This window comes from Galleria mellonella, unplaced genomic scaffold (assembly GCF_026898425.1).
Source record: "Galleria mellonella isolate WM207_F2 unplaced genomic scaffold, CSIRO_AGI_GalMel_v1 utg63, whole genome shotgun sequence".
Taxonomy (NCBI): domain Eukaryota; kingdom Metazoa; phylum Arthropoda; class Insecta; order Lepidoptera; family Pyralidae; genus Galleria; species Galleria mellonella.
In genome coordinates, this window is record NW_026442130.1 from 6,028,455 (window position 1) to 6,052,182 (window position 23,728).

General features: G+C 32.4%; 1 protein-coding gene across 4 annotated transcripts in view; it reads right to left on the reverse strand.

Annotated features, from left to right (window-relative positions):
- Positions 1–1,066: 1,066 nt before the first annotated feature.
- The window catches only part of LOC113521698 (semaphorin-1A), a 536,733-nt gene continuing 514,071 nt past the window's right edge, over positions 1,067–23,728 (reverse strand). Inside the window, exons 6-18 of one of the 4 annotated variants that reach the window (XM_031910000.2) lie at positions 19,493–19,597; positions 15,738–15,826; positions 14,833–14,974; positions 14,096–14,298; positions 13,212–13,357; positions 12,689–12,771; positions 11,780–12,008; positions 11,252–11,400; positions 10,697–10,822; positions 10,294–10,504; positions 9,695–9,896; positions 8,027–8,197; positions 1,067–7,450 (exon numbers count right to left, since the gene is read on the reverse strand). In XM_031910000.2, coding sequence (XP_031765860.2) covers positions 8,117–8,197; positions 9,695–9,896; positions 10,294–10,504; positions 10,697–10,822; positions 11,252–11,400; positions 11,780–12,008; positions 12,689–12,771; positions 13,212–13,357; positions 14,096–14,298; positions 14,833–14,974; positions 15,738–15,826; positions 19,493–19,597 — 1,766 coding nt within the window. In that variant the 3' untranslated portion in view covers positions 1,067–7,450; positions 8,027–8,116. Of the gene's footprint in view, positions 7,451–8,026; positions 8,198–9,688; positions 9,897–10,293; positions 10,505–10,696; positions 10,823–11,251; positions 11,401–11,779; positions 12,009–12,688; positions 12,772–13,211; positions 13,358–14,095; positions 14,299–14,832; positions 14,975–15,737; positions 15,827–19,492; positions 19,598–23,728 lie in introns of all 4 variants that reach the window. The other 3 variants (XM_031909999.2, XM_026907327.3, XM_026907326.3) reach the window with 3 other exon arrangements.

The following is a 23,728-nucleotide window of genomic DNA, read 5'->3' on the forward strand; positions in this document are numbered from 1 at the left end:
ATAGTAGTAGTAGAATTTGTCATTGACAAATTGACGTATTAAACAGTTTCTATACACTAGCTTGCTCTGAATTAAGAAATATAGTAACCGATGGTGTATCTTTCGTCCTCTTTTTACTAATTAAATTTGCATAAGAAGAAAGGAGGCAACCATGTGATTTACAGTTTTTATTTTATCATTCCTTATATGTAATTCCTTGTTCTTAGCCTAATAATATACTTATTTTTTTATTCATACCAGGCTAGTGTATAGAAAATGTTTGATATGTCAAATATTTGACAATAATAAATTTTATATTATTAGATTATATATTCTACACAGTTTATATAGAAAGTATGCAAGGAGGTTGTATCTGAATTTGGTAGGATGGCTTTTTTTTTATTGGTGTAAATGGTATTGTAACCCCGCCTGCGCTAACGGTATACGCTGGCGGGGCACCAGTAAAGGGTGATAGATGAGAATTAAAACAGGTCAGTTAGCCCATCATCAAAAATTCATCAAGAATTAACCATGATAGTTTCCAGGGAGGACCGCGAGGAGGTCGACCTGGTTGGGTATATCGCTAGTAATGGGATTCTCAGTCTACATTACTAACAATCCCTCTCCCCCCTGGTACGGTGGTTTGGTAGGTGAATTTGCCCGAGCGGGTGGGGGGGGGGAGGGAGAGGGATTATAAGTAATTCAGAATACTAGTCGCATTGCTAGCAATGCATCCAATCGTCTTCTCCACGTAGTCCTCTCTGGAAACCATAGTACTGAATTCCAAGTGTATTTATCACGTTGGGCTAACTGACCTGCCTATATATACCGTTAGCGCAGGTGTAATTAACGTACCATCCATTAAAAAAATATGTTTGTGTATGTTTATGTATCTGTCTGTGATGTCACAACTCCAAATTTAATGTCATTTCTAGTTTTCGATAAAAATATATGTTTGGTTTAAAAAATATTTGTTAGAATCTCCAAGTAATTTGTAGTTATTACATACCTGCCTAAAGGGTACCTATATAAAACCTTAGAGAAAGGTAGAGGCGAAGATTATTTGGAAATAAATTACACAACAACATCAAGTTTCAATATTTTATTTACTAAAGAAAAGGAATACATTTTATCCTTTGCTAAAATATTTAGCATAATATTAATAATTGTTTAATGAGAAAATGATCATAACATTTGAAAACAATGACGAGTAAAATACAAAATCTTTCACCTTCCCGAGGCATAGTGTTTCATATTTTGCAAATCAATGTTTTACAATCTATTTGTTTCTATTTATAAAAAAATTGCACTCTATAAACACAGGCAGCGAATACGGTGTAACAGTTCTATCACTGCATATCTTCTTTGCGTTAATAGTAATATAATTATTTATAAAACTCCTACTTAAATCTATGGAGTGTCTAAAAAGCAAAATAACGCGGTCTTAATAAATTAGGACATTAAACATTTCACCTTACGTATCAATAGGTATATTTAAGAACTTTATGGGAAGTAACTGGTGAAAATACAATAGCTGTTATATTCAAAGAGAAGTACCTAATTATGAGCAGGTCTAAGGAAAGAATTGGAATAAAAATACTTTACTTAATATAATATTAGGTATCTACTGATATTCTGGTTTGTGACTTGAGAGCTGTATGTTGTAGAGAGTATTTTCTGATTACTAATTAATGACGTAGTCAAATCATAATGTCATACGATGAGATTAATACCCTAAACCTTAAAACCTTGTTATGAGAAACCCGGCAATTAAATATCTGTAGACAAAAAACTTTTTTATTTTTTTAGAAATTTAAAATTCCTAAATTTAAAATCTAAATCAGGTGAATGAACGCAGAAATACATTTACCACTGCCTTCCACTGCACAACACAAAGGGTCAGTGACCATATCAATAGATTTCTTTTAGCTTAGGTATATAGCTTGATAGCAAATAATTCCCAAACTTCTTTCTTATGTGTTTTTTTTTTAATTCAACAACTGTTTATTGATAGCAAAGTATGAAATTCAGATTTGACAGAAGAAAAAAATATGTAGTTGGTTCGAAAACAGTAATTTGATTTACCTAGTACTGTTTTTAGCAATCATTTGGGCGAGAGACAGAGATATATTTGCAGTGGTTATCTATTGACTTGACTGCTAAAGTAAAGTTGGTCGAGCTTAGGAGGGATTTCTCTGGGTTGACGTAATAATGAGTATGCTTACAAAAAATGGGGGTATTTATAAATTCTTTATAATCGTACCAGTATGTTTTATCAGATTACACCATGTACAACTGAATAAGGTGGTCATAAGCTATCAACAATCGCAAAAATTACTTCAGACATTTATCTATTTTTTGTGACTTGTATTTTTGATTCTATGTACTGATTATCAAATGTTTCCAGGTATTTCTCAACTCTCAGCGCATTATTTTAAGAATTAGATACATACATAATGACAAAATAATCATAATTGTAAAAGGAGTAGCCATGTGTATTGGCCATAATATATACGAATTTCTTAAATATTATTCTTCCGTTTTAGTTCACATTATAAAAACGGTTATTTAATAATGTAAATTTTTAAAAACGCCCGTGATTAAGTCTATATTAATATAAGACAATATGTAAGATTATACCTACATTAATATTTAAAAAAACTAAATTAAATTAATTAGTTTTTTTACTCCAATTCGTTTCCATAAGTCTCTAAGGGCGGTAGCTAGGTGTGGTACAGAAGGCACACTATAGAAACTACGGCCAAGTAAGTCAAGTGAACGCCGTTACAATTACAGATGCGTTTTAGTAAGTTAGGCACTTCCCATAGTTACTGGCTTAAAGCATTCAATACGGGAGGTGCAATTCCATTGAATTAGAACTTTATTTAGATTCATATATTTTCATACAGATATAAACAACAATAGATGACGCAAATACTCCAATCTATAAAAAATTAAGCGTGCACGTGATCTGTTATTTTAAAAAGGTATTTATCGATATCAAACCCTTTTTTCGCACAAATCTTATTGGACATAAATTTTACGTAAGAATTTTTATTTGGACCATAATTAGGTCGTTTAAGAGACTTTAGGGTCAAAAATTGGCACGCAAAATGCAGTTGCGACATCTATTTGAAATATATGTCTGTAGGCTTTCACCTTAGCTAAAAAAAATAAAGATATATAAATGACAATAAATTGTCACTCTGTATCGGAATCAATCATAGATTGGCAATTTGTCAACCATCTAGTTACAGATCATTTTTATTACTCCATCCCCTTCATCCCTCGCTTTCCATAAAAATAGTAGAAAGTTTAAATAGGTATTTGGTACCTACAGTAATGTTATCTCCGGTTTTAAATGCTATAAGGTTATTGCTATCCTCTCCTCATAGACAAGTGGCAAATGAACCTGTCGATAGATACGTTGTCGCTATCGCGTGGATGAGACATAATGGACGTCTGGCGTATTTTTCTTCCTCATGTGAATACTAATGAAAACAGTTCTATCGACAGATTCGTTTACCAGTTATCCAACGAGGCAGATCTACTAGGTAATCAACGTACATGTATTCTTATTCAAGTTGGTACTACTGTGTAACACAGATATAAAATCATACAAAATAATCAAACATTATGTGCCTGTCCGCTGTTTATTTTACCACGATTTGTAATGTTGGTAGTATTTATTATGGAATAATGGTTATTAAGATACGAAATGCTATTTTATTAAAATTTGAATTGTATAAATCAAGGAATATTACTATTTTGATTTTATAAGAAATCTTGAATCGTTAGTTGTCGTATAGAATCACTAAAAGATGATGACTGAATTGTGACAAACATTGAAAAGGGGATGTTTGATGGTTGGTTTAAATATTTGGAAAGGATGAATGAAAGAAGAATTACGAAAGAGATATTTTAAACGCAAATTAGTAGAGATGCTGGTAGGGGCTGCTTTAGACGGACGAATGTCGACCACATAGGTAAGGTGCTGAAAGTGTTCAAGTAAAGAAAAAGTATTCGTAACTTGCGAGGTAATATGAAATAGATCGATGAATATGGAGGCAGCAAAAGAGGTTTATTGAACCGGAACATTTAGCATTCTATTGTTTTTCTCTACCTCAATGGGAAACTCAGGTGTATATATATGTAGTATATAAATGTGTATCTGAAATTCAAGTAGGTATCTAGGTGCCAATAACAGCTCGCAGTTTCGAAATTTAAAAATACCTAAACAAATTATGTTGTACGAATGGGAAATGAAAAGAAAAGAATATTGCACACACAACAACAAACCAACTCGTTCGTCATTGGAACTCAATCCCATTATATATTTACAATTATGTAAATTATAAGTATGTTGATGTATAGTTTGAGAGTAATGCGATACAATTGTTAATGGTATTACTTGGTACCATAACAGCGTTTCAATAAAGTTGCGTGTTATTATTATTTTTTTTCATTAAATTCAATCCTCTGTAAAATACAGTTACTTAATTCTTTAATTCAATAAAAGTCTTCAATATCTAACACTAAGGCTTCGAGTTCCAAAATAAAATATAAGCGGTCTATAATAAACTACAGTACGATACGTTCTATATAATCCTCAATATATTATAAATCAATAATTTACGCTTATTACAAGAGACTCTAGGCATGTTTATGTTTACATTATCGTTACGAGTATAAAAAGGTGGTTCAGTAGTTTAAACGTAGAAATGGTTATTGTACATTTCATTAATATTTTTAATTACTTAATACAAAAACAATTCTTAACAATTCACCTTCAAAAATTTCTTGCACTTACACACTAACGCTTAATTAATTACTCGACGAAAACTAAATTACATTACAGAACTCGCTATTTACAAGTACTAGCCTCCCTTACGTATGTACGTGTTATATTTTTGTATTTACCGACTATAAAAATGATAACCTTCCCTTTAAATGAATAAAAATCAAGCAAGATATACTTTCAGTCTTGAGTAAGTATCGATCGACGACTTCAATACTAGTGCTCAATGTCAAATATAACTAGAAATGACATAGGTGTAATTTGATGTAAAAAAATGTTTTATGCCGTCGATATAATATCCACAATACTCTTTCTGTCCTAACGCTGGTTATCATTTTTTAAGTCTGTGAATTAAATCCGAACAAACTGGCCGTGTAAAAGCTTTTATATAACGCATGATACATAATAAAAATAAACAGTTACGTGTGCGTTTACTTTGGTTATTTATAAAATAAGTAATATACGAATTGGCAGTTACATTCATAATTAAAAATAACTATTAATTTTATTAAGTAATACGTTATTATTAGCAATTACTACTATAAATAAATAATTTACATCAAAATCATGGCATCTTTGGTACGTATAATAATAATGTTAAATAAAAATAATTGTGAGTATTACAAAGGCAAACTTGCGAATGCCTTTTTATTATTATGGTTTATAACATTAGTTTTGCATTCCAATAACTTTAATGAGATCGACGACTTGTATTTATACTCACTTTGTCTTTGTTGTGACCCCATTAAAGATGTTAGACAGCAAGTATTCAACAGTCGTCTACTGTATTTGCTAATCTAGTGGCTTCTAATGCTTGCTCTAACATCAGTCCAAAACAAAAATGAGATATTGCAATTTACAAATTACAATCCTGTCGCGTATACTTAGGCACTAAGTCATTACAAATAGAATTGACATTTTCTTTACACACATTCAATTGTCAACAATGAGCGAAGATGAGTTTGAACACTATTCATTACTCAGGGTTTAAAAAAAATGAGGACTAGCTAGATTACAAAGAAAGTTTGCTTCTTTGAAACACACGAGTGTACGCATTTCATATTACAAAACAGCAACAGGAACGTATTTTTCTTTATCGAGAAAGGAGTTTCTAACGTTTGGCCCACTTTTCTGGAAATTTAAATTTAGAATCAACAGTAGATTAAAAAGGAAATGTTTTAATTTAATGTCACAGAATGTATGTACACAATGATCACAGTTACACATCGTAACCTTAAAATGATGCACCAACAATCTAAATTGGCAATGTGGCATCACAGTGCCCTCTTATATTCTATGTATCTATGTATACATAAACGCTAAATCTATAACATTATCGAATAATTATCAAAACGATCTCCTAATAATCTAAATACACCCATAAGAAGCACTTTTTAATGAATGAATAAGTATCAGAACTTTACATATCATTTATACATGGTAAATATAATTTATATCATATTTTGTGTCTCATAATGTTCATTGGTTTCAACCATAATGTTATAATCATCGTTTATTCTAGTAATAACCTGACAACACTTATAATGGCACTCGCTTCGCCTTCTCGTTAAAAGGAAATGTTTTTTGTTTGGAATTATATCTACATCGTGTGCCGTCATTAGTGTTGTCCAGTTACACTCGTATTATACTGCTAGAACTTTAGAATAAGAGAATCATTCCTATATTTAATGACGTAATACTACAAATAGTAGGTATGTAAAAAAGCGACATGTGAACTCATTACAGTTTTTATAATGACACGGTTTCTTTACCTATCTATCAAAATATCTGAAGTCGGTTATAACAATTGAAAACTACAGGTGTACTAAGCCCTGGGACTATAGGACAGGCAGTTTGTTAAGTGAATATAAAATCTGCAATGAGTGACACAACTTCACATTAACTATTCATCAACATGTTACCAACAAAAACTTATATTTTCACCTAAATTATTTGTAAACTATGTATAATCTAAACAATCTACAATTTGTTACATTATTCATCTTACATACATCAATCGATAATATTGTTCCGTCTTTTAAAAAAAATACATATTTTTCACATTTCTCCCGACCACGAGATACGATCAATTTAGTTTGTGGATTATCACCAGTACGTATATATTTATTCAATGGAAGAGAGTATATGATCACATTTTGTTTTGTGACTATATTTTAGAATCCACATTACTTATATATCCTTGTGTCATTCTAAGCGCACTCAATAGTGACTCGAGAGGTGCGCTTGTGACATAGGTTTTAATTACAATGTAATAGGCAACATTCTTGTACGAAGTCGTATCCACGAATCTTTAATTCATCTATTGGGAGGGTCATCGTTCAATTGAGGAAAAGCAACCTTCATTATAATGCCATTCGAATAACAAACATTGCACTTTCGAATTTGGAATGTTAACGTCCATAGTCATTTTTAAATTTGGAACTGTATGTTCATTCGATTAAAGTACAGGGGCGAGTAACTCGTGCCAGTGAGGGGAATGCGGGGCGGCGCGCTAGTTGCGGTAGATGTAGGCGCATGGCTGCGGCGCGGGTGGTGGCGGGGTGGGGGGGCGCTCACCCGACGGCGACGGGGAGGACGACGGTGGCGACGGTGAGGACGAAGAGCCGCCACCGCTCGCTGACCCGGAACCCGAGCCGCTGCTGCGCTGTGACACTGGAGAAACATGGGGAAGTTGTAATACTTGGTTACAGATTTTTTTTAGATTATTTAACATTGTAGACAGATTATTATTAATTAGATTATTAATTTAAAAGTAATTTTCTGTCATTTTTCCAAAGCTGAGAAATAAATTATTTATAAAACAACATTAAGATTGAATACGATTTTTATTTTAGAATTAAGTTAGAATAGGGCAGATAAATTATTTTTGTACGGCAGAGGTAATATTAAAACATTTTCCTGTAATGTTGTCGATTGTTATAGTTAAGGTGCATACCTATTCGATTCGTCATAGTTTACTAACCATTAATATAGATTTTAGGTAGTGCTGACGCGGTATATTGTATTTATTGGATTTGTTCAGAGAAAGTATTTGAAAAATTTACCATCGAATATAAGATGTCTTATAATCATGAATTTCGTAACGTAATTGGAAGCTCATTACTAATAGCTGAAGGCTGAATTCCGTTTTGGACGGAAATTAAAATAGGGGATATTTTCCCCGTAGTTGCTACGATATAAGACAGTACACCATGGTTATATTAGATACAAAACTCTTATGTCACTCACCCAACGTATGATGGTGGTGCGTATTATGTTTATGGTGATGCATTTGATCGCGCGCGTCCGCCCCGCTTGTTTCTCAGAGGTACACTTTCTTCACTGAGCGCGTGGTCGAGAAGCCGTTGTCGTTGCCGCGCCTGTACCCATCGCCCTGCGGTCCGAATATTCCTGTGTTAACTAACATGCTGCGATGAATATGCGTGCGTGAGTAAATGGAGCTGGTGAAAGGTTATTAGCAAATTCGAATATTCGCCAGTTTCAGGTGAAATATATCTAAATTGATATTTATATGATCCATTGTAATTAAAGTATGTTACATATGGATTGTTTTTTTATATTACACAACCAATGACTTTACTTAAAGGAACTTTACTTTATATAAAGGAAGTAGTTGAATTAAATTGTTGAAACTGACGTATTATTCGATATTGTAAAATGATCAAGCAATGATATGATGATATGAATTATGAAATAATGATTAATCGAAATGATCGACATATCAGTTGCTATGAAATCATGCATGGTTGTTAATGACTAAATCAAGAATGGATGAAAACAATGTTATGGTTATTTCATTATAAGCTACATTAAAGTTAAAGATATAAAAAATGGTTAAAATGATGATACTGGTGTTGAAGAAAGAGCGAGTGTTATGTTAAGTCATGCAAGAGATAAAATATTTTTTTATGCAACTTAGAATGGCATACAAGCTGACGGCCCACTTGATGGAAAGGAGTAACTGTCGCCTATAGACATGAGCAATATCATGGATATAATAAAGAATACTTTCGCTCATGATACCCCCATGAGTTGCCAATCCTGAGGACTCAGGTGTTAATTCTGTATCCTGTAAATTCATTGCCATATCCCACCCTTTAAATCGAAACACAGCCATGCGAACACAACTGTTTCACGGAAGATACACGAATGGGACAGAGGCGCCCAAGCAAATGACTTTTGTACAAAGTTTTCCTCTGGTATATCGTATATATTGTTTCTACAATGGTAGGATTGTTTCTCTTTAGAGCAGGACCAAATTCGACCTATAATTTTTAATAACAAGCTTATGGATTGCTGTATATTGTTGTCTTAATACTCTATACTTACTAATAATACAAATGTAAAAGCGAATTTGTTTGTTGGTTACCTTATAATGTTTTAACGACTTAGCTACTCGTAATACTATGAAATACTATGAAATTTGGTAAACATGTACTGTATGAGATGAAAACGGAAATAGGCTACTTTTTATCCTGATTAGTCCACATATCTCGGTCACGCGGACAAAGTCGCGACTATAAGCTAGTCTATAATAATAACATTTGATATTGTAGCTATTAGGTAACAGTTTATTGTAAAAATTCGTATTTAGGTGATACTTAGGTGTAACTTGTTGGATGGAGTAGTTAGAGAATCTCAAAAATTATAGCAGTATACAACAATTAAAAATAAATCTAAACTTATTATATTAATATAACTAGAGAGTGAATATATCTGTATGGAAAATATGAGATTTATGTGTAAAATTTAATGTTCCTTAATTCAGAAATTTTACTGTCAACATAAGATCAGTTAACATGGTTTTTGTTTTTATCTATAGGAAAGTATTAATTTTTAATCTGAAAAAGAAATTCAAGCCATGCAATAGAACAAAAGAATACAACTGACATTAACCTGATGAGAGCGTAGAGTTCCGAAGTTGTCGCGTCTGTACGCGTCCGGTTGGAACTGGAACAGCGTCTCGTGGTGGGGATGGTACGGGGGATGCTTCCGGAGTGTGGCGCGGGGAGACGCCGGTTTCGGTTGGGGTGCTAGTACTGGTTCAGCATACGTCACTTCTTCTACTTGTTGGAGAAGTTTTGGCTCTGCTTGAATTCTGTGAAAATATATATTTGGTTGTATGGTATTGTATGGTACATAATTATTAGTGGAATAAAATTCTTTCGCTGATACAACTAAAGTAAAACGTATAAAGTGACACTGGAATAGTTAATATGCTATAAATATTCAGTTATTGAATTTATAACAAATAAACGATATATCTATCCATCTATCTATCTATTATTGCAAAAGGTGTCTCGATCTATTCTGACAAAAGTAATTTAGGAGGGATTAAGTATGAATGAAAATTTGGAATGCACTAGATTATAAAAAGGCATTCCGATTTTTTACTGGTATAACTTATTAGTTTTAAGGTGAATTCAGATTAAATAGCTACTTAATGCTTGATTATTAAATGAATAAAAAGTCGCCCGATTTAATATTCAACAAACCTGTTAATATTCTGTCTCTGCTCGAAATACTCGTACTCGGTGTCTGGGTAGGGCATGTTATCATCGTCGTCCTTCTTGCAGCGACGGCCGCAGACGTAGCCGGCCGCGAAACCAGCACCCAGCGCTGCCAGGGCGCCTGCCGCCACCGCCAGCGCCAGTGTTTCAACAGAGTACGCAGCCGGTGGTGGATCCGCTGCTAACACTTCTGGACCTTATAATATTTTTAGATGTTATTTTCATTAACGCTTGTCATTTGTAAACAAATTTTTCATAAGACTTATAAAAATGTTTTTTCATTGGCTCCGACAAGTATAGTAGTAAGAAAGATATTTTAAGGAGTCTTAGGGGAATAAGTAAAAAATAGTAATAACTAGTAAAAAATAAAGTAGATATTTATAAGTACCTTCATTGTTGTTACTGCCTCCTTTGCCGTCTTTATCTTGTACAATATTGATGACTTCTCCCTTAGTTTCTCTGGCATCATCGTAAAGCCCTGAACTCAGACCACCCACAGCGCCAGCATCCTTACCTAAAATAAAAGTAAATTGGAGTATTTTTTTTTTAATTACAATAAAATTACGAATTGGATTAAAGAATATTAAAACTTTCTTGTACAGTGCAGGTAGAGTTTTGTGTGATTAGTCTGTGTATGTAATCAAATGACAGTCATTTATAGATTTCCAAAATCCTCTAGATATGCATTGTTACATACATAACCTGTACAAAATCAATTTTAGTGTGTAACTTTATATACAATTGTAATTAGGGAATCTAGATGTGATTATGAATTAATGATGCTGACTGTAATACCTATTTTCCTATTTCGTTTTGCGTAATATATATAGTTGTTTTTGTTATGGGAGTAATCTCCATAGAGACCCTATTTATTTATGGATAATATGGATGGTTTAGGATTTTTTTGTTATACTATAAGAAGGGGAGAAATGGAGCTACATACTGTGAGGGCAGGCAGTATGACTGCCGGTGCTGACGCTTTGGTAGAATGAGTTCTCGTCGAGCCATCGGCTGACGCCATGAGAGTACGCTCGGCATCGACCCGCCTGCTTATCCCACGCGCAGTATGGATCTTGCAGTGCCACGCACTCACTGAAACGACAAGGTTTACACGTTAAAAAAGCAATTTTATCTTTTATAATTATTATAGTCATTATGCCCAAATAAATATAAAATAATTTTTTACTTAAATTGGTTTAAAAAGAGAGACTGCTAAATTTTCTTGCGAGTTCTCAGATAATGTCCAGAATCTAACATTAGAATCGTACAAAAATGACGATTTAAATGAGATTTCTGCTTGATAGCTTAAATTCAAATTAAAATCTGACTGTATAATGTATACATGATTAAAAGCATGTACGATATTTTGCCATAAGTAATATAAGAAGTACCAGCTTCTAAACTAAATTCCAAGACTGAAGGAGGCTAAATGAATATCCGGGGGAATATTTTTAAATGTTAAAATACTCACGAGCAAGAGCTGATTTTATCACTGGAACATCTATGTAGCCTCAAGCTGAGGACTTCTCGGTCGGAAACCGCTATCAGTCTAGCTGCGTCCCGACCAGCTCGGGCCACTCGCAGCGCCCGCACTGGAGAGCCGGTCGCGAACGCCTGTAACTCCTCGATCACCACAGGCACTGCTCGCTTGTTCGAGTCGTAGGAGACAGCGTTGATTGCTTTTATGATTTTGCCATTATCTGTAACAAGTGGATGTTACTTAGATGATAAACGCGGGTGGTATTAGTTGATCATGCATGGATATTTAAATGTTCAAGGACCATGTTATTTTAGACAGTTGAATTAAATTTATATCAGTCGTTAACTGTCCACTGTTAGACATAAGCCTTCCCCATGAAAAGAGGTTTGTTAGTAGTTGCTACGCTTGGCAGGCGCGTTGGCAATCGCAATCTATCCCTCGCCTTCCTTTAGTCGCCTGATACGACACCCACGGGAAAGGAAAGAGTGGCCCATTCTATGCCGGGGCACACACGGCAATTTTGTTCTTCAATTAAATAAATGCTCATAATGTAACAGATCTTTTTACCATTTTATGATTTTACCATTGCGTAAGATATAATTGGTGAATTGAATATATTATATAATGATGTTTATAGTAGAAATCTTATACTAATGATGATTCGGTAAATACTTATGGCTCTGACAACCACACTTCTGATTAGTCACGAGCAAGTTTTTTACCATATGTAAAAAAATTATATTTATTGATTTAGTTAACAAACCAATTAATACGAAACTAATAATATCCACAAAAGTTATGTTTTCTAAAATGTTCATAGAGGTTATAACATTCCTTTCTATTGAATATATACAGATACTATTTGTAATAATTAGATTTAAAAGTTGTATAATTATTTACCTGTGCCAATAAATAGCACGTCATATGCTTTCCCGCCTGGTGTTTTCACTTGAGGATCTACGGCGATTTGCGTAAATCGATAGCTGTAACACAAATTATGGTAATTAGTTCGTAAAAGAGATAAAAAAAAATAAGACAAAGTGTATAAATGTTTGCATACATAAAATCACACTTATTCACTAGGTAATATTAATTAATATAAATTACAAGACATAATTTAATAATGATACAATTAAAGTAATCGTCATCTTATCAGCCGTTAACTGTCCACTGCTAAACATAGCTCTCCACCATAGACTGCCCTTGTATTTACTATTGATGGGAGGGCGGGTGGTTGCCAGTCATTGCTACGATTGGCGGGTGGGTTGGCAAGCGCAGTTAGGCTTTTGTGATGTTTTAAGCGGAACGCTGCTGCCCATCCTTTTATCATTAAATTCCCTTATTCGCCTCTTAAGACACCCACTGGAAAGGAAGAGTTGGTCCATTCTATGCCGGGGCCATACGGCAATAAAGTGATACTCACTGAAAACTAGTCCTTATAACTATTGGTTCCCCAAAGAAGGCAGGAACAGATTCGTCCATCAAAGCATGAGCTTTGATGAAGTTGAGCGTTGGGTCCGGCAATTGTCTCGAGTCGTTGTGACATGTGCCTGGACGGGGTTCTGGCACCTATAACAAAAGAAGTACTTAAAAAAAGGACCTTCAAAATGGTTGTATTAAGGATTTATCAGTTTCGATGTTAAAGCTGTCCTTACGTACAATAACTATTTACAATCAGACGGTTCGTATACTAGTTTGCCACTTTTTTGGCATAAATACTGTGGCGTAAGGCTGCCTATGCTCGATGTTTCTTGTTGTTCTCGATGTTTGATTGCAAAAGTTGAGAACTTTTGATAAAGTTTGGGTATGTGAATGTTGAGCTGAAATCATGTTTATGTATTAATTTTTATTCCTTTTTATGGTTTTCTGGTTCACTTTAAAAGGACTATTCCAAGTTGTTGGTAACTAATACAGATGTTGTATTGCAATTTCTAAAAGCTGAGTCAATGCAGTATCTTATACACTCTAATACAGTGTGCTAAAGGACATATCGACGCAAACACATCTAAAATTGACTTAAGTTTTGATTAAAGATAAACAGTTTTAAAAGTTCTGGAAGAAAAATATTTTTCTAGATTGGAGGTAGTTCTATAACATATTCTACAGCTACTTTTGTTTTTTTTCTGTCTGGATTATTGATGTCTGGATCAGATACATGGTCAACATTACTTCATTTTATTGTTAAGAGTTTTGTAAGTACACATTACATTTTAATGTAATAACGTAAGTTAATCTGGTCATTATTAGATTAAAATTATCTTATCTAGAAAAAAAAAGGATACATAAATATACTCTATAACTAATTACCTTTGCACTATTAACTGGTAGCCAGTTGGCGTTGAGAGCGCTTTGCTCCTTAAAGGTGCCTTCGAAGGTATCAGCGATGTCTTGCATGCTGAACGCGCAGACAGCACTCCCCGATATGCTGTTCGGAGGAGTCGTGAATGTTCCGTATATCAGTTGAGCGTTGAGCCCACCGTATACTCCTTCTATAAGCTCTGTCGTTGATTCTAGAAAGATCCAAATATTTTGTCATTTACCTATTAGAGTTTTATGATAGACACATATTGATGAGTTATGTTTATTAGAAAACCTGATAAACTGGGTGTGAATTATTTAAAATTAGTGGTCACCATCTAAAGACATTGTATACCTGAGATATACCTAGAGCTAGTTATTCAGGCATTGTTGACTTTTGGAGTTTTATCGCTTCGGGTCTTCTAAATGATTAAAGAACGATGTATATTGGTTTACTTTTTAGGCTATTTTATACTCCTTAGTTTATATTTATCCATTGCAAGCTCTAGTTCTCTGGATATAATTACGGATTGCAACTAAAGTGTGAGTAAAAGCTTTTATTTTTTGATTAGGGAGATAAGTATCATTTTTACTTATATTTTTTTCAATACGCCGACGAAAATGGAAGAAAACTGGAAATAAAATCTATAACACGTTGATTGTAGACAACTCTTTTTAACGGAAAGGATAAGTGCTCTGCAATGGGATATTAATGGACTATTAAAGTGAGAGAATGTAGTACTTACGAATCTCGTTGAAGTAAAACGGAAAGTCGCCGGCGACGGAGCAGTTGAGCCGCGACTTGAGGAAGGATGTCCATCTTTGTTTGAAGCGGTGGGGGCCGCCTCTATCGTCTCGGCACACTCGAGCCACGCGCGAGAATACCGACTGTAATATATATAAATATATATTAATTAATGTAGTTATTAAACAATTTTTTTAGATATTCTAAATTAAGCATACTCGAAATTACGCGTGTCATTTTTGTTTTTTAATTTTAATATTTTCATTATGAAAGATAAGAAACTGTCCTATATAGGGAAACAGTAGCACAAGTGTCTAGCTGTAAGCTGTAATTGACTGAAGAGATTTCGAACTCTAAATCACTCCAGAATGGCGCTAGAGTAGCAAGAAGGTATGAATTTTTATTTAGCAGTTGTTAATGGAGTGAAATACGTCGAATTAAGAGTTTTAATATCTTTAATTACTATTTAATGTATAGTTAAAAGTTAAATATATTTTTTTATTTTTTTTTATTTTGTTTTTTTTTTTTTTTATTTAAACGTCTGCTATTAAATAATAGAATATTTGCTTCCATTAAAATGTACGCGCCTGCTATGGTAGTGTTACCTAATTTAACGCCTTTTGACGGACTCTTTTTTATACACAGAGATGGTTCTCTTTACCTTCATAATTTTTATATTCTTATTCACACACACAATGATGCACAAAAAGTTTGGTTTTTAGTTAAACGTTTGTAGCGAAACAAATTGTCAAGATATATATCATCTTATATAATAAAGTGTATATAGGTATACTATAGTTAATAAATATAATATAGTTATTAAAGATTAACTTTGGTATTTTTTCTAGTATTAACAATTTAATATTGAAATTTGCATTGATATTGTAATATTGCATTGATAATCACCTTTCCACAGTTTATGTACTCCACAGCTGTTTCTCGAAAGAAAAAATACACGAAATTTCCGTGCACTAAAGAGTTCACGAAATCCGGAGCTGAAAACAAAACGCTTAAAATTAATTATTTTATTGATGTGGTTTTAATACTAAAATGTTTATATACCTATTTAAACTTAATAGTTGCTAGCGAACAGTTAATAAATGTTTATTTTTACCTATTTGTATACTTTTTGTCAGTTAAAACGACAATTAGTTGACGAAAAATTGACCCGTTTTTGAGGCTCGATTCTCTATCTATATAATCTTAGGCGTTGTATTTGCATTGCATTTGTAAAATCTTTTACATATATTATCGTTGAATTTCATGATTTCACCTTTCGTGTTTCTTAATTATTATATCTTTAGAAAATAAATAAATTTTCCGCATCAACCATCAAGATACAACAATAATAAGATCAGAAATAAGATGTGACTCGACATAATGAGATTACACACGTGTATACGTATAGGTATATTCCGTATGGAAATATGGGGTTAAGATGGAAACAGAATAATATCTTCGAGCGTCAAACAGATTATATTTCGATTATCAAACTTACTAATCGAGGATATTAACGCTAATAGAGATAATCGTAAATTCATCACTACAATGTGTAACGTATTAATCTAATACTTCATTAATATGCAGACGTATATAACCCTATCGCCGCGCGGCGATAATTTTAATACGATCCTAATCCGATTTGCCGTTTGTTGACACGTCAAACGTCAGCGATGACAGCGAGTTGCCAGGAGCCCGGTTCTAAATTCAATTAAATTGACGGATGTATGTTTGACGGTGGCATTCGGAAGCAATCGGGTGTGACGGACACGTAAACAGAGTAGTTGGGCAAAGTAAATACGTTACGCGTTCATATTTCCAAAGGAAATCACGCCCAGACAATGTTGTAAATACTTTTTTTTTATTATTGTATAATAGTCATCATATCAGCCTTCAATTCTCCACTATAGAACATACGCCTCACTCTTAGAGAGTTTTGCCAATAGTTGCTACACTTGGCAGGCGGATTGGTATTCGCAGTCAGGATTTAGAGATGTTTTAAGAGGGACGCTACTGAGGGACATTCCTCGCTCTCCTATTCTACACCGGGACCATATGGCCAAGTGTATATAGTATTATAGTAATTTAACCTATTTATAACTTAAAAATGGCTGTCTTGTTTAACTAATTCAAATTTAATAGGTATATTTAGTTTCAATAATATATTGTAATCCACCATGTTTATACAAAGAGGATATTCTTTATATTTAAATTACATTATCAATAATGACATGTAAGAATAATTGGGACCAAATAATTGAAATAGCTATAACATATTATTCAAATTCCATACAGATGAATACGTGGTTATTTATAGTAGTCCTTTAATAATATTAAATGAATTGTATAATTTATATTATATGGCGTACATCGGAGCACTTCATAGAAGATAAGTTGGTAACCATCCGCGATTGTCACAACAAGAAAACGAATGTTCGTGTAATATGCATGCAGCTACTATAGCATACTATTAAGTATAAAAAATTCTGTGGTGGATAGATTAGGTGCTAGTTACTACTAAATGGACCCATAAGTCGCTGTTTTGCTATATAACTTAGTCAAGATAGCCATATAAACGATATGGAGTCCTCTATACAAAATTTTGTAACTCAAACTTTGCAATATGATAAAGTGAAGTACAATGGTCACGAGTGAAAATATATCTACGAAATGCTACGAAAAGAGATACGAAAGATCGCCAAGATGAAGCAATAATGAGTCTGAATAGCTTGAAGAAATGATAATCAGGATAAGAGGGGGGAAAAAATCATCTACTAGATGGAGTGATGACCTTGAATTTGTTGCAAGGAATCAATAGGTGTAATTTCTCAGGATCGTTTTACGTGGCCGTTAATGGGGGAGAGACATGTTCAATAATGGATAATGAACGATAAATGTAATGATAAAAACGAATAATTGACAAATGTTGACTGGTAGGGAGTGTTACTAGCATTAAGTCGGGTTTTTGTACCTTATTTTATTTTGGTCAATAAAAATATTTAAGTACATATATCAATTGTAGGAAAAATCATGAAATTGAAATGTATAGATAATTTATATTGTATGATAATTTAATTTGAGAATAATTTATTTGACAGTATGAACATGTAAATCATCATAATTTGGGATACCTCTCTATCTCTATCTACATGTAATGGGATGGGATCTACACGTAAATTGGACGTGACTTGATGACGTCAGAGTAGAGTAGAGGTACCTAAAATATATTGACAATTACACACATGAGAGCAAACGTGAATTGTAATGACCCGATTAAATATTTATTTGCAGATATTAAATTTATCAGCGGAATCGATATAATTGGTAATTGATGTGGTAAATGAATGTTATTAAAGTATATGTTGAAATATGTATATTTAATTTAATAATAATTGCAATTATATTACTCACTCATACTATTTTTTCTAGATCGTTATAGAATTATGTTCAGTTTTATTTGAAAGTTCGAATTATGAAATTTTAGAATAATTATTACGATTGATATGACAGAATACTTATAAATTATTATTCATTAGTTTAATTTTTATTTCTGAATTGTAATATAAAGTTCTTGAGGCCGAATATGATTGATGGGACAGAGTATAATAGAAATAGATATTACATTAATAAATATTACTTTAGATATTGAAGACAAATTTACAGATGTATAGAAGATTATTCTTTAATTCAATTATTAGTTACAACTTTTAAGTATTGATTTTTTGAGGTATGAAAATTGGAATTCGAATACCGTTTATTATATTTTAAAGATTATATAAAACTTTAAAAAAGGGTTCTAGGACATTTAAGCTATATCGAGGTTACTAACAAATTGTACACCTATATAAATTTGCAGTATTTAAAAGAATAAATTATATATGAGTAAATATATAAAGTTCAATTTATTTAAAACATCATAAACCCAGCTAGATTATCAAGAAAGTGTAAAAATATAAAATAGAGTTCCTCAAGTAGATACGAACAAACATTTTTTTGTGTCCTGAAATATATAATTTGAATCGTTCCAAATGAGGTATCCCTGAACAGCTCTCTTGAATTGTAATTGAAAATGTCAAAGGAGTTTTTTTAGTCGAGTATCTCTTGTTACCTTTGTGAGATATGAGTCCTCAGTTTCTTTTTTTTAGGTACAATATAAAAAAATGCTCACTCAAAAACATTAATAATGTTTAACATCTTGTTTATTTAAACTCATAGTTTTTTGTGAAGACGGTTTTAAAAATTAAACCTTTTATTTATATATATATATATATATATATATATATATATATATTGGTATATTTCAATGATCCTTTATAATTATAATATATACCTATATACCTATGTCACCTAATCTAAATCTCTATAAAGATTTGTCCAGTATGTTTCTTATTATGACTTATCTACTTGCTTGCAGAGAAATCATGTAAATATCGGGAAAGAGAATAGATAGACTGGTGTTGTTTTGTATCAAATAACACCAGTCTATCTATTCTCTATATTGAAGTCGAGTCTTTCGAAACCGAAATGTATGCTGAGACGAGTTATGAAATTGGATGTAGCAAGAGATAGATACATCTCAAGGACAGAGGTTTTTAACATTTAGAGGCAGAGAGAACGCTCCCTACTTCGCAATTTTGTGCGAAAAGAGATATATAACTTACCATTTAAAGTCATTGAGTCGTAAGGTTCTGTTTGCAACGGCTCTCGGTATATAATTGGCTCCATACCACTGAAGTCAGCGACTGTACCCGAGTATAATTCTCCATCTGAAAATAAAAGAAAATTAATATATAATAATAATATAATATATACATTTTTTTATACAACTTATAATGGCAAACAAGCTGACGGCCCGCCTGATGGAAAGTGGTAACCGTCGTCTACAGACATGAGCAGTACCATGGACATAACAGAGTATACTGTTTCACCCATGATACCCCCCAAGCGTTGTCATTGCGTTGCCTCAGGTTTTATTCCTCTGTACTCTGTAAATTGACTGCCATATCCCACCATTCAAACCGAAACACAGCCATGCAAACACAACTGCTTCACGTTAGATAAATATAGGGTCATAGATAAATACATTCTAATATTATAAATGTGAAACGTTGTAAATGTGTTTACATATTTGCTACTTAACTACGGATATACGGCTCAACGGATTCGAATAAAGTTTAGTACACGGGTAGGTTATATCCTAACTTAACACATAGGACATCATATGATATATTGATTAACGTGGGCACTCAAGGGAGACATCTTATTAATTAATAACATGAAGAGTCGGTGGATTCAGATGTTTTTTAATGATTTTTTGTCGTACTCTACCGCGAAGGTCTATATTGAACAATAATAATTAATAGCTAAAATGATAACGTTCGAAATGATTAACGATATGTAGGTGCTGTTCTGAATTTTACTATCAGTTACTACATTGATTTAATGAACCTTATATTGAAATGCGGCGAGTAAGTACGTTAAGAACTTAAATTTTGACAAAATTAAAATTAAAATATTGTATTTAATTACAATAATTTATTAATAAAATAAATAACAGAGATTTATTTATACGTACGTAAACAAATATTGCAACGACTTATTTATTATATGACACAATTTTATTTCAATTTTATTTGTGATAATCGTATTAAGTACTAAAGTGGTGCCATCTATTCCGTCTGAAAACCGATAATTCGATAGAAGCGATCACTAGCACTGCATAATATACCTCTGCTATTCGTTTTACGTGATCAGAATATTGGGGTCTGACTAGAATAAATTAACTACATAGCTACACATATTTAGTATTCGTATCTTTCAAAAAATCGGCCGAATATTTTCTAAATTTGACATTGCAAAACTAAATTAACAATTTAAATTGTTATTAATATTCTTATTTATTTTTTACAAAGTCGCTATGCACACGCATAAAGGTGCCAGTCAGACAGATGTGTTTTCGATATCTTTAATTGTTAAAAAAAATATAAAATATTTTATTTTTATAATTAATCATTCATGATCATATCTTGATATCGAATGACCTATAACTTTAATCAAGAAATAAGTTAAAAAATGCAACCAATTTTTTAAATCAGACTGACAGATCAAGTGATTAGCGCGTTCAAACAAACCAATTTTTTAGCTTTATATGTGTATATTACTATAGAATAATAATAATAACTTAATAATAACTTTATTGCATAACCATGATTTTAACAAATTCAGCACTAGAAATTACAGTAAAAGTAGATACGAATTCATTTGTACATTTGGATCAGTTTAAACATCTGTGTCTGAACTAGGTTATAAAACCTGTATCTCAGACAACAGCGCTCAACCCTCATTATATAGTATAATGTTAGTTCAGCTAAATTTTTAGTGCTACATATAGAATATTGATATTATATAAAGTTAGTATATCTAATTATAACAATTGGCAATAATGAAAATTGTGAAATAATGTGCTCCCTGTGTGTAGAGTGTAATTTGAATGTATGTGTGTGGGAGAGTGTGTAAAATTATTTGTATGTTACTGTAATATTATTTAAATAATTTAAAGGTTTATCTTGAATTTAATTGTACAATATTATTTTAATTTATGTATCTATTAGTAGTATTTAGTAGTAGTTGTATTTTATTATATTTCATTTTTTAATAGATTTTCCGTCTCATCGTAGTTCTTTTCTTTCAACCAGTCTACCACTCTGTCCCTACACTCTTTTCTATTTAAAGGATATATATTAAGAATTCTATTAAGTTTATTATATAAATGCGGACCAAGGTAACAAAAGAATCTATTTGTGAAGATATGTTTAAATGCTGGTATTGTACATATTTTATCACTGCGTCTTTTTTTGACATTATTATTATTGAATGGGGTGTGTGTGTGTTGCTTTTTTATAATACTATTTATAAAAATTTGTCGAACAGTTAAGACTGCACATGATCGATATAGAAGATGCGTTGAGAAGTAAATTGGGCGAAAGGTACTGACCTTAAGAATTGCCCTTTGGGCAATTTCAAGCTTAATTAATGAAGATTTTGAAGCTCCGCCCCAGCTAGATACACAATATGATAATATTGATTCAACTAAAGACACATATACACGCTTAATGATCAGTACATCTGCAATATATCTTAATTTTTTAAACACATAAATAAGTTTTCTAAGTCGTGTTACTAAGAGTTCTATATGACATTTAAAATTCAGATTAGAATCTAGCATTACTCCTAAATATTTTAAAGAATTCGTCTTTTTTAGTAAAGGGCATTTACAATTTGATTTATTTGTGTTATTACAGCAATGCGCAATTAGGTTAAATTGTGATATATTGTTTTTTGATTTTCTAATGGAGAAATTAATATATGTTGTTTTTTCCGCATTCAATGTTAAATGATTGTTAAAAAGCCATTCAGAAACTACATTAAAGCCTTCTTGCGCAGATTGATAAACTTCATTCCAAGAATTAGCTGAAAACAAGAGTGCTGTATCATCCGCATAAGAAACTATTTTACCTCGATGAAGACAGAGATCACAGAGATCATTAATATAGATAAGAAAGAGTGTAGGGCCGAGAATACTTCCCTGCGGGATACCATGAGTAATTGCAAGGTCTTCACTGAAGTGTTTATCTATTTTTACACACTGGTAACGGTTATTTAAATAGTCACTTAAAAGTTTCAGTTCTGTACCTCGAATTCCCATTATTTCCAGTTTATGTTGTAAAATCTGTAATGAGACCGTATCGAAAGCCTTTGCGAGGTCAATAAAAATACCTAGAGTTTTTTTACCGCTATCCAAATTTTTGACTATCCAATCAGTTAGTTCATGAACTGCTTCATCAGCTGATTTGCCTACACGAAAGCCAAATTGGTTTTTAGAAAGCAGATTGTTTTGTTCCAGATATTTAACTAACCTAACATTTATGATCTTTTCTAGCAATTTAGATATTGCAGGAAGTAGAGAAATTGGTCTAAAATTTTCAATACAGTCTCCCCTACCCGATTTATGAATAGGAATGATTACCGATTTCTTTAGTACCTCCGGAAAAATGCCATCCCTAATACATTTTTGAAGCATGTACGTAAGAGGCGGAATAAGGATGTCTTTAAATTCCTTAAGAAGCCTGATTGGTATTAGGTCCCATCCCACTGATGAAGAGTTTTTTAATTCCATTATAAGTCTCTCAATCTCATTAGAATCAGTATCTAGAAATACAAAAGACTCACGGACAGAGGGCAGAGCTTTCACTAGCAGAGACATCGCACTTGCCCGTGAAACAGAAGTGAATTTTGAGGCAAGATTTTTTCCTACATTAGCAAAATAGTTATTAACCCCATTAAGAGACTCTTCAATGTTAGTTTTATTTAGCAATTCACTAGTGTCACTTATGGTCCTTGTACAGCTTGTAGCCTTTTTTATAGCACTCCATAGCCGTTTGCTGTTTTTACCGGCTTTCTTAATTTCTAATTTTTCATACTCTATTTTTGCTCTTTTTAAAGTCTTATTACAGAAGTTTCGGTAACGTTTATACGAAATTTTGAGTATTTCATTACCAGGATTCTGTTTTAATTTTTTATTCATATTGTCACGATTACGCAAGCATCTTAATAGACCCGGAGTTAACCAAGGTTTAATGAGTATATTTCTTCTTGATACTTTTGTAATTATAGTATTTTCAATTACAGCGCGATGTAGACTACGTACAAAGTATGACATGGCAAAATTAATATCGCATGAATTATATATTACGTTATAGTCTATTGTCTGTAAATTTGATCTAATTCCTTCATAGTTAACTCTAGTAATTTGGCGTTTAACTTTTATTTTGTTTAATGAGTGTTGTAAACATAATAAAACCGCTTGATGATCTGTTAGAGTACTATTCAAAACCAAT